The sequence below is a fragment of the Anopheles gambiae genome, chromosome 3, assembly GCF_943734735.2.
Source record: "Anopheles gambiae chromosome 3, idAnoGambNW_F1_1, whole genome shotgun sequence".
In the NCBI taxonomy this organism is placed as follows: domain Eukaryota; kingdom Metazoa; phylum Arthropoda; class Insecta; order Diptera; family Culicidae; genus Anopheles; species Anopheles gambiae.
In genome coordinates this window covers 82,181,801-82,194,287 of record NC_064602.1, presented here as the reverse complement: position 1 = coordinate 82,194,287, position 12,487 = coordinate 82,181,801, and the positions used below count along the sequence as shown (strand labels likewise).

At 45.6% G+C, this 12,487-nt stretch overlaps 1 protein-coding gene across 5 annotated transcripts in view; it reads right to left on the bottom strand.

The window, feature by feature from the left end:
- Positions 1-12,487, bottom strand: part of LOC1278255 (transcription factor collier) — a 54,298-nt gene that overhangs the window by 25,516 nt on the left and 16,295 nt on the right. For all 5 annotated transcript variants that reach the window (XR_009766137.1, XM_061658238.1, XM_061658236.1 and 2 more), the window contains exons 5-6: positions 7,214-7,287; positions 5,570-5,638 (exon numbers count right to left, since the gene is read on the bottom strand). Coding sequence is in view for 4 of the 5 variants with exons in the window: in XM_061658238.1 (XP_061514222.1) it covers positions 5,570-5,638; positions 7,214-7,287 (143 nt within the window). In the remaining variant the exon portion in view is untranslated. The remainder of the gene's footprint in view (positions 1-5,569; positions 5,639-7,213; positions 7,288-12,487) is intronic.

Below are 12,487 nucleotides of genomic sequence, written 5' to 3'. Positions count from 1 at the left end.
GCGTTCGCTGTCGTTCGCGATCGTTTGGGTTTTTTTAGTTGTTGTTTCGTTTTGTGTGCCACAGCAGTTTCCGTCATCCACTTCGCTTTTATTTATATTCCATTCCCGTCGCTCCGTTTCGTCCCTTCAGCATGTCAGGAGGGGTTTGCAAAGGGTGCACACCGCGTTCGGCTGCGCTGAGTGTTTGCGCTGACCGGACCACAGGAGTTGAATGTCGCCTCAGTGCGCGGACAACAAGCATCGAGCATTGTCGTAGATCATGGTCCGAACTGTGCGCGATCGTGCTGCGTCTTTTCGGAAGCAGCCGCATAAGGTAACAACCTCCAATCTGAACGGCAGTCAACCCCACGGTCGGATCGGGGAGCTGGGGGAGTCCCTTTTTATGCTAATGTCCACGGTGACGTTGTCTCACGAGGTTCTGCCTTCTGTGTCCGCAGGTAAAAACCGAACAACTCAACCAAGCCGGAGATGTGGCTGCTGCTGCGCTCGGCTTTGCACACATTTGCATTGTCGACATTTTTGAAAGATTCAATTAATTCGTCGTTTGTCGAGCACGGCCACCCGAGCGCTGAAAGGGGCAGGAATTTTAATGGCCGCCGCCGAGTATGCCGAGTACTTGCGCCCTTGCGAGAGCTGCGTGTTTACATGCGCCGTACACGCTTGCGGCCGGGTGCAGCCTGGCGGGCCGGCGTTCGTGTAGTGAAGTTGTTTGATTGGAAGCAGTGCCGATGTTCGATGTTTGACAATCTAAACGCCACGTGCAGTTGATTGTGGTAATCTTCGCGTAGACCACACGTGACCGTTTGCGCTAGGCTGTGCGTAATGCGGTGTCGGTAGCGCTTCTTTTGTCGCGAAAGGGACGCCAACAGATAGACATGCTCTACAGAGTAGAGGTTGTTTGTTTCTTACTTTAATTGATGGTTTACTTTGGGAGGAAATTGACATATTTAGATTTGCATATCATTGCATTGAGGGTTTGTTGTTTGTTCATCATTTTTTTGCTTGTTTTTTTCTTCTATGTTATTTAGTTTTAAGTTTCTTTTAAAGATTTTAGTTCAATATTGTATGAGTTGTTAATGTTATGCAACTTTGTTGCTTTCCTTTTCCAGTTTTATGTATTGTAAATTTCCTTTCACGAATTTGCCACGAATTTATATATTTTTGTTACTATGTATGAATGTTTTAATTATATTTCCTAATTTTCTTTTTTCTAGATTCAACTTGTTTTATTCCTTAACCTACTATGAGCAAGTTTTGCACCAAACGATTGTGATCTCGTGCTTTTAGTACAAATTGAATTACTCCTTACCGCACAAGTGAGCACGGCGACCAAATGCTATTAAACCCTGTCATCTCTTGTTCTACCGCCTTCACAAACACCCCCGCTCCCCATAGCACAGCAAAAATAAACCGCAAAGGATATCAGTTACAAGTGTCCTGAACCGTTCGGTAACAATTTTCCTATCGCCTTTCGACATTTCGAGAACGAAACGGTTCGACAGCTTGGACCGCCGATCGAACAGTCCACGGGACCGGCAAGACTTGTGCAGCAAAGTCTTTTCGGACGGAGAAACTTTTACAAGACTTGTGCCGGCACCGCTGACAGACACCGTAAGCACTTCTCCCTTTTCATCACCCCTTCCCCCCCTTCCCCCCTCCGCTTTACTGACCATTCCGCAGCGGATGAAATAGGATCAGAGAAAAGCCGTCCGGGTTCGACTTTCCTCCTCTCCAAGCCTTGCGATCCCGTTTGCGGGCGCTTTTTGCGCTCACTTCGTGACGCGTTGACGCGTTCGCTCCAGTTCCGCGCGCTTCAACCTTCCTCCTCCCCTTTTCCCGTGACAAATACTCCCTGTCGCATCACCCCGTGCCGGATCGGTGCAGCGGTGGACGGCTTCTAATTGAATAAAAATAAAGACGGCCGATGATTGTGATGCCAATTTTGTAATGTTTATTGTTAAAGTCAAAAATGGCACGTGATATGGATATTGAAGCCGCCGTCTCGTGCCCGCTCGTGCTCAATCTTTCCGCCCCGTTTTTATGTCTTTCTGTCCCTGTCTTTCTTGCATTTTTTCTGAGACGACGAAAGAGAGAGAGAGATGACGTTCAACTTGCAGTAGTTGCTCTGGTACAAACGGCACAGGGAAAAAAGCCTCCTCCCAACAATGAGCAAACCTTTGTAGCAAAACAAAAATGTGTGCATGAACAAAAAAACAACATCCCTCTCCTCGACGTTACGCGCAACAAGCTGATGAAGATGAATTATGTATCGTGCCTTTCTTCGTCCTTAAGTCAGCCGAGCCAGCTTCTTAAGCCGCGTGCGCAAACTCAAGGGCTTTACTAAAGAGGCTTTGACCGCGATAAACCACCAACCGCTTCCGTGTGCGCGGCTGCACACATGTGTTCATGGGCGAAAGAGGTTGTATCTTTTTTGGTTTCGCTTTGTCTTAACGCAAGGAATGCCTTTCGAGGCACGATTTGTTCGTTGGATGGTTTTTTTCATTCTCTCATCGTTCTGCTGTCGTTACTGATCGTGCAAGCGTGCGGATTGTTGGGTTTTTTTTCTCTTTTGTTTTGTTGCCCTGGTTGCCTTGCCGGCGATATAGTTATTGACAAACGGGTGGATTTACAGAGGTGGTATTTTATTTAACGATTTGGTTGTTGAATGTTACCATAAATTTCAAAATTGTGTAAATAAAATACAACGTTTATTGATTCTATTACAAATTGTTAATTCACTCAATCGTTTGGGATGGAATGGGTACAATATAGTTTAAATGCTGTTGCTATAACTTCCAAATATTTGTGGAAAATTCATAAATAATGGAAAAAGGTGGTTTTGTAAGAGGCAAAGCAAACTCAAAGGATATCAATTCCTCATCAAAAGAAGAAGATAGAAATAGTAAAAATAAGCAAAAAGTGCACTGACTGATTATTCCAGAAAAGACTTCAATGGCCACGTTTCTTGCTAAATCACATCACAACTTCTTGGAACATAAAACAAAAAATACCCACACAATGTCTCTGCAAGAGCGCGCTTCGTCTGGACATTTGTTCATGCCTCGACGGGGAAAAAAGCGAGCAATAAAGCATCATGGAATTAATAATAATTCCATTTGCAGCACTAAAACCCACCAGCCTCTGTCATACGATGCGCTCGTCCACCCAGAGCCTCATAGCCTAGCACAATTTATGACGCCAAACTGGCCAAACCGGTACGTGCGGGTCTCGCCTAGGACTACGCGGGCGAACAGGGAAAGGCTACACGAGCCACCCGTGCTTGTGTGACACGTGTGCGTACGAGTTCTGACGCGCCGGACGCGTCCAAAACGCATCCACAAAGGCCCGGGGAAATGGAAAAGGCCCATTTAGCATTCGATTTTAGATTGATTGATTGTGCACCGTTACTATTATTGTTATTAGCTTTTGTCTTTAGTAGATCAGGGTTACTAAGGAGATGGAGAGAGAGAAAGTCACATTCTCAGACCTGAAGGGTGGTTGTTTTCGCCTTTTTTGCCGCCTGCTCGTTAGCTTTACAGAGAGGAGATAAGTTATTCGCCTTTCATCACGCTGATCGTTAAAGCGCGATTGTGTTGGGCAAGTTGGGCACCGGCACAGCTTGTGAAGATGCCGACGAGTTCGATCTTTGTCCGTGTGTGTGTCCATGCGATCGAATTCCAAGTGGAGTTGCATATTTCACAGCCAAGTTTTGCTCAGCCCGTGTGACCTCTCTTCTCTTCGGGTTGGTGGAGAAGCAAAAAAAAAAAAAAACACCATCATCCATCGTGACGGAATTCGGTCAAAAGCCACGCTTGCGGGTTGTGATCTACCGTTTTTGGATCTGGTGTGCAGCTTTTGGTTCGGTACACGATTAAGTGCCGGGTCGGAATGTAGTTCGAGTGCGTGATTGGAGCGTACCGACGTGACAGATGGAAATGTTTGCTCTGGTGGCATCTCACCTCACCGTGTGCCGTGCGGCAAAAACCACATTAACATGCCTGCCATGTAGCGTATGAGCGCTTTGCGAGGAAGATATGGACCATACCTTTGTTTTTAATGCCACAATGTACGCCTATAAATCTGGCTCACCGGAATCCACAATCCAGCTTATCACATTAGGGCTGTAAACGATCCAGATAGTTCCCCGTAATTCCACACTAAGACCGAGACGCTCGCGGCTCGAACGCCCTAAAAAGGACCACGCACGATCAACGATGCGCATGCTAGCGTCAGACGCGCGCTCGCTTAGTAGTCGATCGTCGCCGCGCAAGCCAAGTGTCAAATAGATGAAATATATGACGCTAATGAGCGTCACAATCTTGATCGGCTGTCATATCGCGCGCTGCCTTATTGCGGTTGACTGATCGGATCGGAAAAGCTACTGCCTCGCTACTCTTTCACGCGCGCAGCTGTGTGTGTGTGTGTGTGTGTGTGTGTGTGTTTTGGAGTGTATGTGTGTGTGTGCTGGTTTTTTTTGCCTTCTCTCCATTCGAACCATCCTTTTCCAGTGCGCTGCTGCCTGCTGCTGCCAAGTACGAAATACCGCTCGTGTGTGGTCGCAGTCAATCAGAAAAATACCTGTCCTTCCCATATTTTCTCTCTTCCCGGCGTGATTGGAGCGAAATAAATAAAGCAGCAACACGGAGTGCGGCTCAAAACCGACCAGCTCCGCAGCAGGCAGCAGGAAAAACGTGTCCGCGCCGTGTGTGTCCGACTGGCTGGCCGAGGCCTCCGGGCCAAGACAATCACTTGCAGTGCTCGATCGATCGACCGACCGCACTGAGGATCTACCGCGACGAAACGTGGTAGGTTCGGGTGCAAAACATGCGCGCGGAATTTCAATGATCAATCCCGCTGTCCCGCGAACGACGGACGGTCGGACACTGCCGGGAAGATAAAATTAATGCGAAGATGTATAAAAACGACCCCAAACGCACACACACACACACACACATGATGATATACGTATTTCAAGTATTTTACAAATTTCCCAAAACCAAACAAAAAAAACTCCGAAAAACACATCTCCTCTTTGGCGTGCTTTTTCTTGAACGGCCAAACGGAACCACTTCGCAAGATTGTACCCTAAAATAACGACATCAATGCGAACTCGGCACAGTTTTCAGAGGGGGGGAAGAGAGACAGAGGCTTTAATTTGTATTAATTATTCAACCCCTCACACACCCCCTCACCCAGGGGCACCATCGCACGTAGAACGTTCATCAAATTTGATGTAGACGTCGGTTGCGTTGGACCACTTCCTCGCATCGGCGTGTCGTCGAGGGTTTGTGTGTGAAATAATTTCGGCGGAACACCCACGCGGAGTTACTGAGAATCGAGGTCGAGCAAGCTAATGACCGGGTTCGATACGCGCACGCTCACTCTCGTTCTTGTGAAGGATCCTAGGGGGTAGTTTTAAATGTAATTATCGTGCAACTGCGTGCACTGTGGTGTGTGAACTCGTACATCCCCCCCCCCCCTCTAGCGCGACAGTCGATGGATGTCGCCTCAATTAAGTTGTTGAAGGCGTGCGCGGGGTTGAGAAGAAGATTGGACATGTTACACTTACCGATCGATAATCACAGGATCTGATGGCGTTTCGTTGCGATTGCCGCAGCTCTTCTTGTCGCAGCATCGGCTGGAAATTGGGAAGAATAGAAGGAAATATCGTTAGAATAGAATACCTTGGAAACTATCGTGATAGTTTTCTAGTATCAATGTAAATACCAGACGTAAACAAGCTGCTGTAAAAACGAAAATGATGTCAAAATAAGACGTCAAAGGGGGTGAGTAGACACCTTAGTAGCTTTTAGTTGATTAGTTCCTATCGTCTTAAAGTGTTCTATTCCATCTATTTGTTCAAAAATCAACATCTGATCTCCATAAAGTTGCTATCTCATGCAGAAGCCCTACCCATCGGCGTGTACCAACTACAAATCCAAAATGGAACATTGATTTGTACCGTCCAATAAACAATATTATCTAGCCTGTCTCTTCTTTCCTGTCCCCGTTTCTCGTAACCCAAACCACCTTCAGCAACATATTTGAACTAGTTTCCGAAGTTTAATCTCACATAAAAATAAACTTCCTGCTTCGTACACCATATCACGCCCTGCCGGAACTCGGCATCCCTTCCCGGGTGTAGAAAAGTGTCTTTCTTCAGCAGTTTTTATTGCTCGGCCTCCGCCAAAATATTGATTGGCAAGAATGCCTGTTCCTGCAGGGGGACGGCTTTGTCCCGCTCGGTCTTGCTCGGTGGAGATGGCAACCCGGGCGTTCTGGAGATGTTTTTCCTCACAGACACTTAAAGCTTCGTCGCACTAGGCAAACAAGCAAACAAACACACACACAGGCTCGTATACGGTCATCTTAACCTTTCCCGGACGTTTGCCGGATGTTTTCTGAGCGTACAACGGCACACAAAATGGCGTGAACACGCACACGCACACTTTCGGATAAGACGGGCGCGGGCAGTTTTGCCTCGCAGGAGGAAAAATGAATGTTTCGCTTCGGAGGACATTCATCGACAGGGAAAGATGTTCGATTTTTCGCTTCGCCCAGTCCCAGGGGAGGTTCCAATCGCCCGGAAGCTGTAGGTTTTTGGCGGACGGTGGACAACCGACTGGGATGTAGGGAGGTAGAGCCGCATCGTCGCCTACCAATCACCGAAGATGTCGCACGATAGGACCAACAGGGGTCGGGGCAGCATTGGCATTGGGAAGCGAATGGCCAAAGCCATAAAAATAGGCACACGTATTCAGTTTTTGTCCGTGTTGGAGATGCGTAACGTTCCGTAACGCCTAGGATTTTTCTCGGGAGGAAGATGAAGAATATGGAAGATTTCTGCTGCACAAAATTTGCTCCACTTTTGGAGGATACAAAGTTAAAGCTACACGGCACTAAAAAAATCCTAACTGCGTATCTGTATCTTTTATGTGTGTGTGTATCTTTGTTAAGCTACTGCTCCACTGACAGGTTGGCGTGCGTAAGAATGAACCACTTGACCTTTTGACAGTTTAGCCGAGCAGGAAGAGTTCTCGTAGCACAACCATACGAACTCCATCAGGCGTGGATGGACGGAAATCGGATTACACTGTGGCAGCTGCTGTCATGAAGCTCTTTTTCTCTTTCAGCAAAAAGTTACCATGCGATAGTGAAACTAAAACCGGGGTAAAACTATTTCCACCTTCGTTGTTTTTTGCCAGTTACTCACCTGCACATGACCTCGTGCGTCAGCAGTACTCGGCACATCTCCGGGTTCTTGTCCTGTCCTTCGTACACGATTGCCTACAAAGGATAAAAAAAAGTAAAAAAAGAAAATAGTTAGTAAAGAGAACCGGTACAAAACTACTGCACAACCGATTAGAATCGATACTAAATGGCCAAATAAACAGCTTCTTTATGGGAAGCGATTGAAATACGGCCACTGGTCACTGGTGTCATCCTGTTGCACGTAGGATCGTCCCATGCCCTCGCCCTGGCACAGCTGATGTTGGTTGGTGTTTATGTGGCATTCGTGCGGTCGTTTGGTAGAACAACATCGACCGCTAAACCCTTTGCTTCACACTGCCCACGTCTGTACTCCAACGCTGGCAAGGTAGACATCGACCACGCTGCCGGACATTACCGGTGTCCTTGTTCTTTTGGAGAACGGAACATGCAAGGACACGAAGAAGCCACAACGTCCAACCCTATGGTTCTGTGTTTGCCAACCATTAATAATACTGTCAACTGGAGCATTTATTACAGCTTACCAGCGGGGCAAGGAAATAGAGGGAAAATATCACAGCACAGCAAAACATTGGACACGCGGAGGCGAATAGAGGCAGCAAGGAAAGCCACGACAAATAAAACAAAAAATACTAGAAGTTCCCGCTCCAGTGCCAGCAACGACAGAACGGGGATAGTGTGCGATTACTTGCTACCGACTCCTTCTCGCGCTTGTGACGCTGTTTGAAGACAAACAGACACGTGTGCCCGGCGTCGTTTTTCGGTAGCCGTCCAATGCCGTCTGTCCATGTGCAATAATATCTAAGGTAAACAGTGCTTTGCTCTGCAAAGCCAACAGACCTACATGGGACGGTAAAGGGAGAGTCGTCGTCGTCTGTATGGCCGTGCTGTTTGCGTTGCGGCTGTACCCGCTCTGCTCTGCTGTTAGTGTGTGCCGAAAGGCATGAAAAATTCAGCTGATAAACAATGCGAAATAAACTCACCATTGGCACGCGAGAGAGCAGGTTAAAGTGTTGCCCCGGTGTGATGTGCAATGTTTGAAAGAATTATACGTTTACCATGGTATGGTCTGGGTATGGGGAGACGGAGCATTTTGTCGGAAGTTCAGCTACGTACTACTCCAGGAGTTGGTGTACATCGGGTTACATTTGTGTTTTTATAGCGCTCCATGATACTAGGAGCTGGGTACGTATCAGGAAGCTTAATTAGCCATCAGCATGAATATATTTCTTTAAAAGATGACATTTTTTGGAGATCTAATGAGTTTGGAGCTTGAAATGTTATGGTTCTAACAAACTATCAAAAAGCAGAGACCATTTGAAGATTTCTAAAAGTATGTTTTGGTCAGCTACACTTATAATGATAGTAAAAGGTAGTATACATTTAAAATCAAATAATTCTTCTTCTTACAGAGGTGGTTTTTAGAGCCTTTCCAGAACCAAACAAGACTTCCAATTTCTCCAGAGTACGTTAGAGTTGAATGTTGAATAAATTAGATTTGAAGTAAAAGGCATAGGTAGTAGTTCTTCTTCATAAAAAGACATTAGCAAAAGACAATATTCCGAGTTATCCTATCGTTAACGCTAGAACTCCAAGAAATATATTGCAGATTGAAATTTATGTTTTTATGTACTTGGGACATAATCAACCAATATCTTGGCAGTGTGTTTGATATCTCCTAACATTATTACGAGCATAGGTAACATGCAATCATTCATCATACATCTACCCACAGGGGCGTGATAACCTATTACAATCAAAGAATGCATCCTCCAGTTATTTTTGTAACGTCAACCGATCGGTTCATTGTTACCATCCATCGACCATAATTTGATAAGCTACTGAATTGGACGACCAAAGACCAATTTTTCCACGGCTACTTGCATAACCGCCGCCCTCCGCCGTATCCCTAAGCCACGTGACTCGTATTGCTCTGTCTTTCGTTTTCGACGCTCACTCGCTGCCTCTTCTCTGTCTACGAAAGTAAACACCCGAGCGCCCGGGGAAGTGATTGTGTAAATTTTAATCACTTCCCCGATTGGTGAAGGTCGACTCGGCCCAGACGGATTGGCATTGCCTCATCATCATTCCGGTATTACTTCCTGTGTACTCCCCCCTCTCTCTCCCTGCCTTCGGGTGCGCTGATGTTCCGATTATCGATGGCACGCGACCCACGGCCGACTCCGGGGCGTGCGCCACGTGTCAGCTTGTTGGCTTAGGTTGCCCCGATCCATATGTCTTACTTATTAGCAGTCGGGAAAGAAAAACCACGTGTTGGCACGTGGAAGCATTCTCTCGGCAAAGATTTGAAAGCAACAACGGGAATGAAAAAAAAAAAATCAACCGAAGGCAAAACAAATACAATTAAGTTTTCCGTTTCCGTTTTCGAGAGCATGGGAAAAGGGGCACATACGCACATTTAAATACCGTATCGAATTTGCGCCCTCCAAAAACACCAGATGTTTTGTTTGTGGAAGTATGGTCCCCCCCCCCCCTCAGCACCACTATTTAGTGGGCCATCTCGTTTCCTTTCCCGTTCCCCAGTTGAGATGTAATGAAATCGATAGTTTGACCAGTTTGATGGATTATTCTCAAGCATGAACATATTAATCCGTACAGTTGTGTTCGTTTTTGCGTATGTTTTCGTATGTTTGTAGGCCGCTTTCCCTCTGAAGTGCGTTCTTTTATGTAGGCACTTTTTGCATATTTGAGCACGCGACACTAATTCGCGGGATTTGTCAAGTGCACAGCACTCAGTGTAATGCATTCAATTTATCTAATGGCAGGCTGTGTGTCTGTGTGTTCAGAGGATCAGAGGACACCACCACCTTCGGTGGATGTAAACGAGCGACAACTCATAATAAAATGCCATCAGTGTAATATCAGTGCGGGACGGTTTACCGGTAACTCGTTTGTACTGTGCGTTTTTGCCCTCGTTGCTGACACTTTTATACGTTACAGGAAAACAAAAAAAAAAGCCGGACACACCAGTGAACGCGTGATTGGTAGTGGATCGTTCTGCCCTCGATATCTCTATGCTTGTCTGCCAGTCTGCACACAACAGCAAGGCAAAAAAAAGCACCAAACTACCGAAGCGGACGGATAAACGCTTTCCCCAAGAGAATGATTTGAATTGTAAACAACAACAACAGGCGCGTGGTGAAGCAATGGTAAAAAAAGAAACCTCAGCAAGAGAGCCGTACAGCATCAGAGACTTTAACTGAAATTTTTAACAGGAAGTTTAACCGGAACGCAAAAAGAGCAACGGCAGATCTGTGCTGCAGATAGAGTGGCACTGTGGCAGGGATATGGACGGCGAAACGAAATAGCTTCCCAATCGGTACCTGCAATCCGACGTGTGTAGCGTGTGGACTAAAACAACCATAAAACAGGAGAGGCTTGGCTTTTTTGTTTTGCTGCGCTTGTTCCATACACACATGTACATGTACATACTCCAAATATGCAAACGATGCAGTTCGAAACATAAAAAAACCGGCGCAATTTTCCACCGACATTGCAACCAACACACGTTCCAACAACTTTATTGCACACTGTTGTAGTGGTTCTGGTTTTTTGTCGCTCTTTTTACAAGTCTTTAGTGTACCGTTTCGGCGTGGTTTGCGGTTTACTGTGTGTCGTTTGCAAAAATTAACAGCTGAATTGACGGTGTGATTTGTGTGAGCGGCGTGTTAATTTGTGTCAATTTAGCTCGTTTGTACGGTGGTTTGTGGTGGTTTATTGAAATTAGAAGATTTAGATGCGATGAAAAGTGGAATGAAGAGGAAATCGGAGATGAGACCAGAACGTTATTTATGTTCTTTTACAGAACTATATGCACTTGTTACAGTTTTCGTCTTTTACTAGAGTTTTTTGTCTGTTTGTCTGCATCATGTTGTACGTCTTTTTCTGTTTTTATATTTCTTTTACCCACTCTTAACCTTTTTTCACCTTTGTGTGTATGTATTTACGATTTATACAACTTGTATCATTTTCTACGCATTCCCATTTCCTCGTTTTGTTCTCTTTTGCTTCCTTCTAATTCACCAGCTGCTATTTTTTATTCCTAAATAATTAAAAACCCCAGACCGTTCAAAACCGATGCTTTACAACGAGATAAATATTTCAACCTTTACAACCAAGTGAGCTTTTATTTACCGTGAAATTCTTCCGTTTTTGAGAAACCTTTCCAGCGTTCGTGATTTAATCTTTTTTTTACTTTACCCATACTCTTTTTTTTCTTGCTTGTTCCACTTTCCATGGGCCAATTCCACTTTCCATGGGCACGAGATTCAATAATTTGTTGCTACTTTTTTATTTCGTTCATAAACGTCCGTTTATTTTTAGCATTTATTTCATGCACACTTTGGGGTCATGCTGGTATGGTGAACAGATTTCGTATGGTTGATGCGACTCTGGACTAAAAGAATGATCCAGCAGAGCTCCAACAGCAAAGATAACAAAGTGAAACACACGGAATCAACCCACGAGAAGCTGTTCCAGTTGAAAAGCGAAACATTAGCCGAGCAACACAAGAACAAAAACACCACTTGCCCCCCAAAAACGGCTTGACACCGGTCGGAAAGAGTAAAGGCAAAGCGCATTTTTACCCGGCTGGAAAAATGCCGTTATGGAATGATGAAAAACTGCCGACTCGAACTGACCCCGTCACCCTCCCGGGCGGTGGATCAAATGCGACGGATGATTTCGGTATTTGGCCCAGTTGAAATGTCCGGCGACCGGCTGGCCCACGGCCGATAACGGAATGGATGCTGGAAACGGTGGACACTTACACACAGAAGGGCGCGGCATGCATTATAAAGCAGCCAAGCCCAGCCCTTGCGCATCCGAAAAAGAAAACAACAACAAAAAAAGCAGGGCGAAACATCACGTCCTTCCGTTTGGCCTTCCGGCACATACACAGGGATCATCATCAAGGTGTGTTGTGTCTTTTTGCTGCACTGTACCGATTCCACTTTGTTACAGTTTATTGTCCCCGGTGAGGATTGGATGGATGTGTTTTTTGTGTGTGTTCTCTTGTTGAGTTTTACCTTTTGACTTTTTGTAGGATTGAAGTTGGGACAGAGTGCGGCGCAGGAGTTTACCGATTGACCGCGATTTTTATTGATGACGGAATGAATCAAGCGATTCAATGATTCATAAACCTGAATCGATATCATTTTTTTGTGAGGAAAACTTCACAGCGATCATGAGATCATTTATGTTTGACGAGTAAATAAATCATAAATTTAATCCTTTG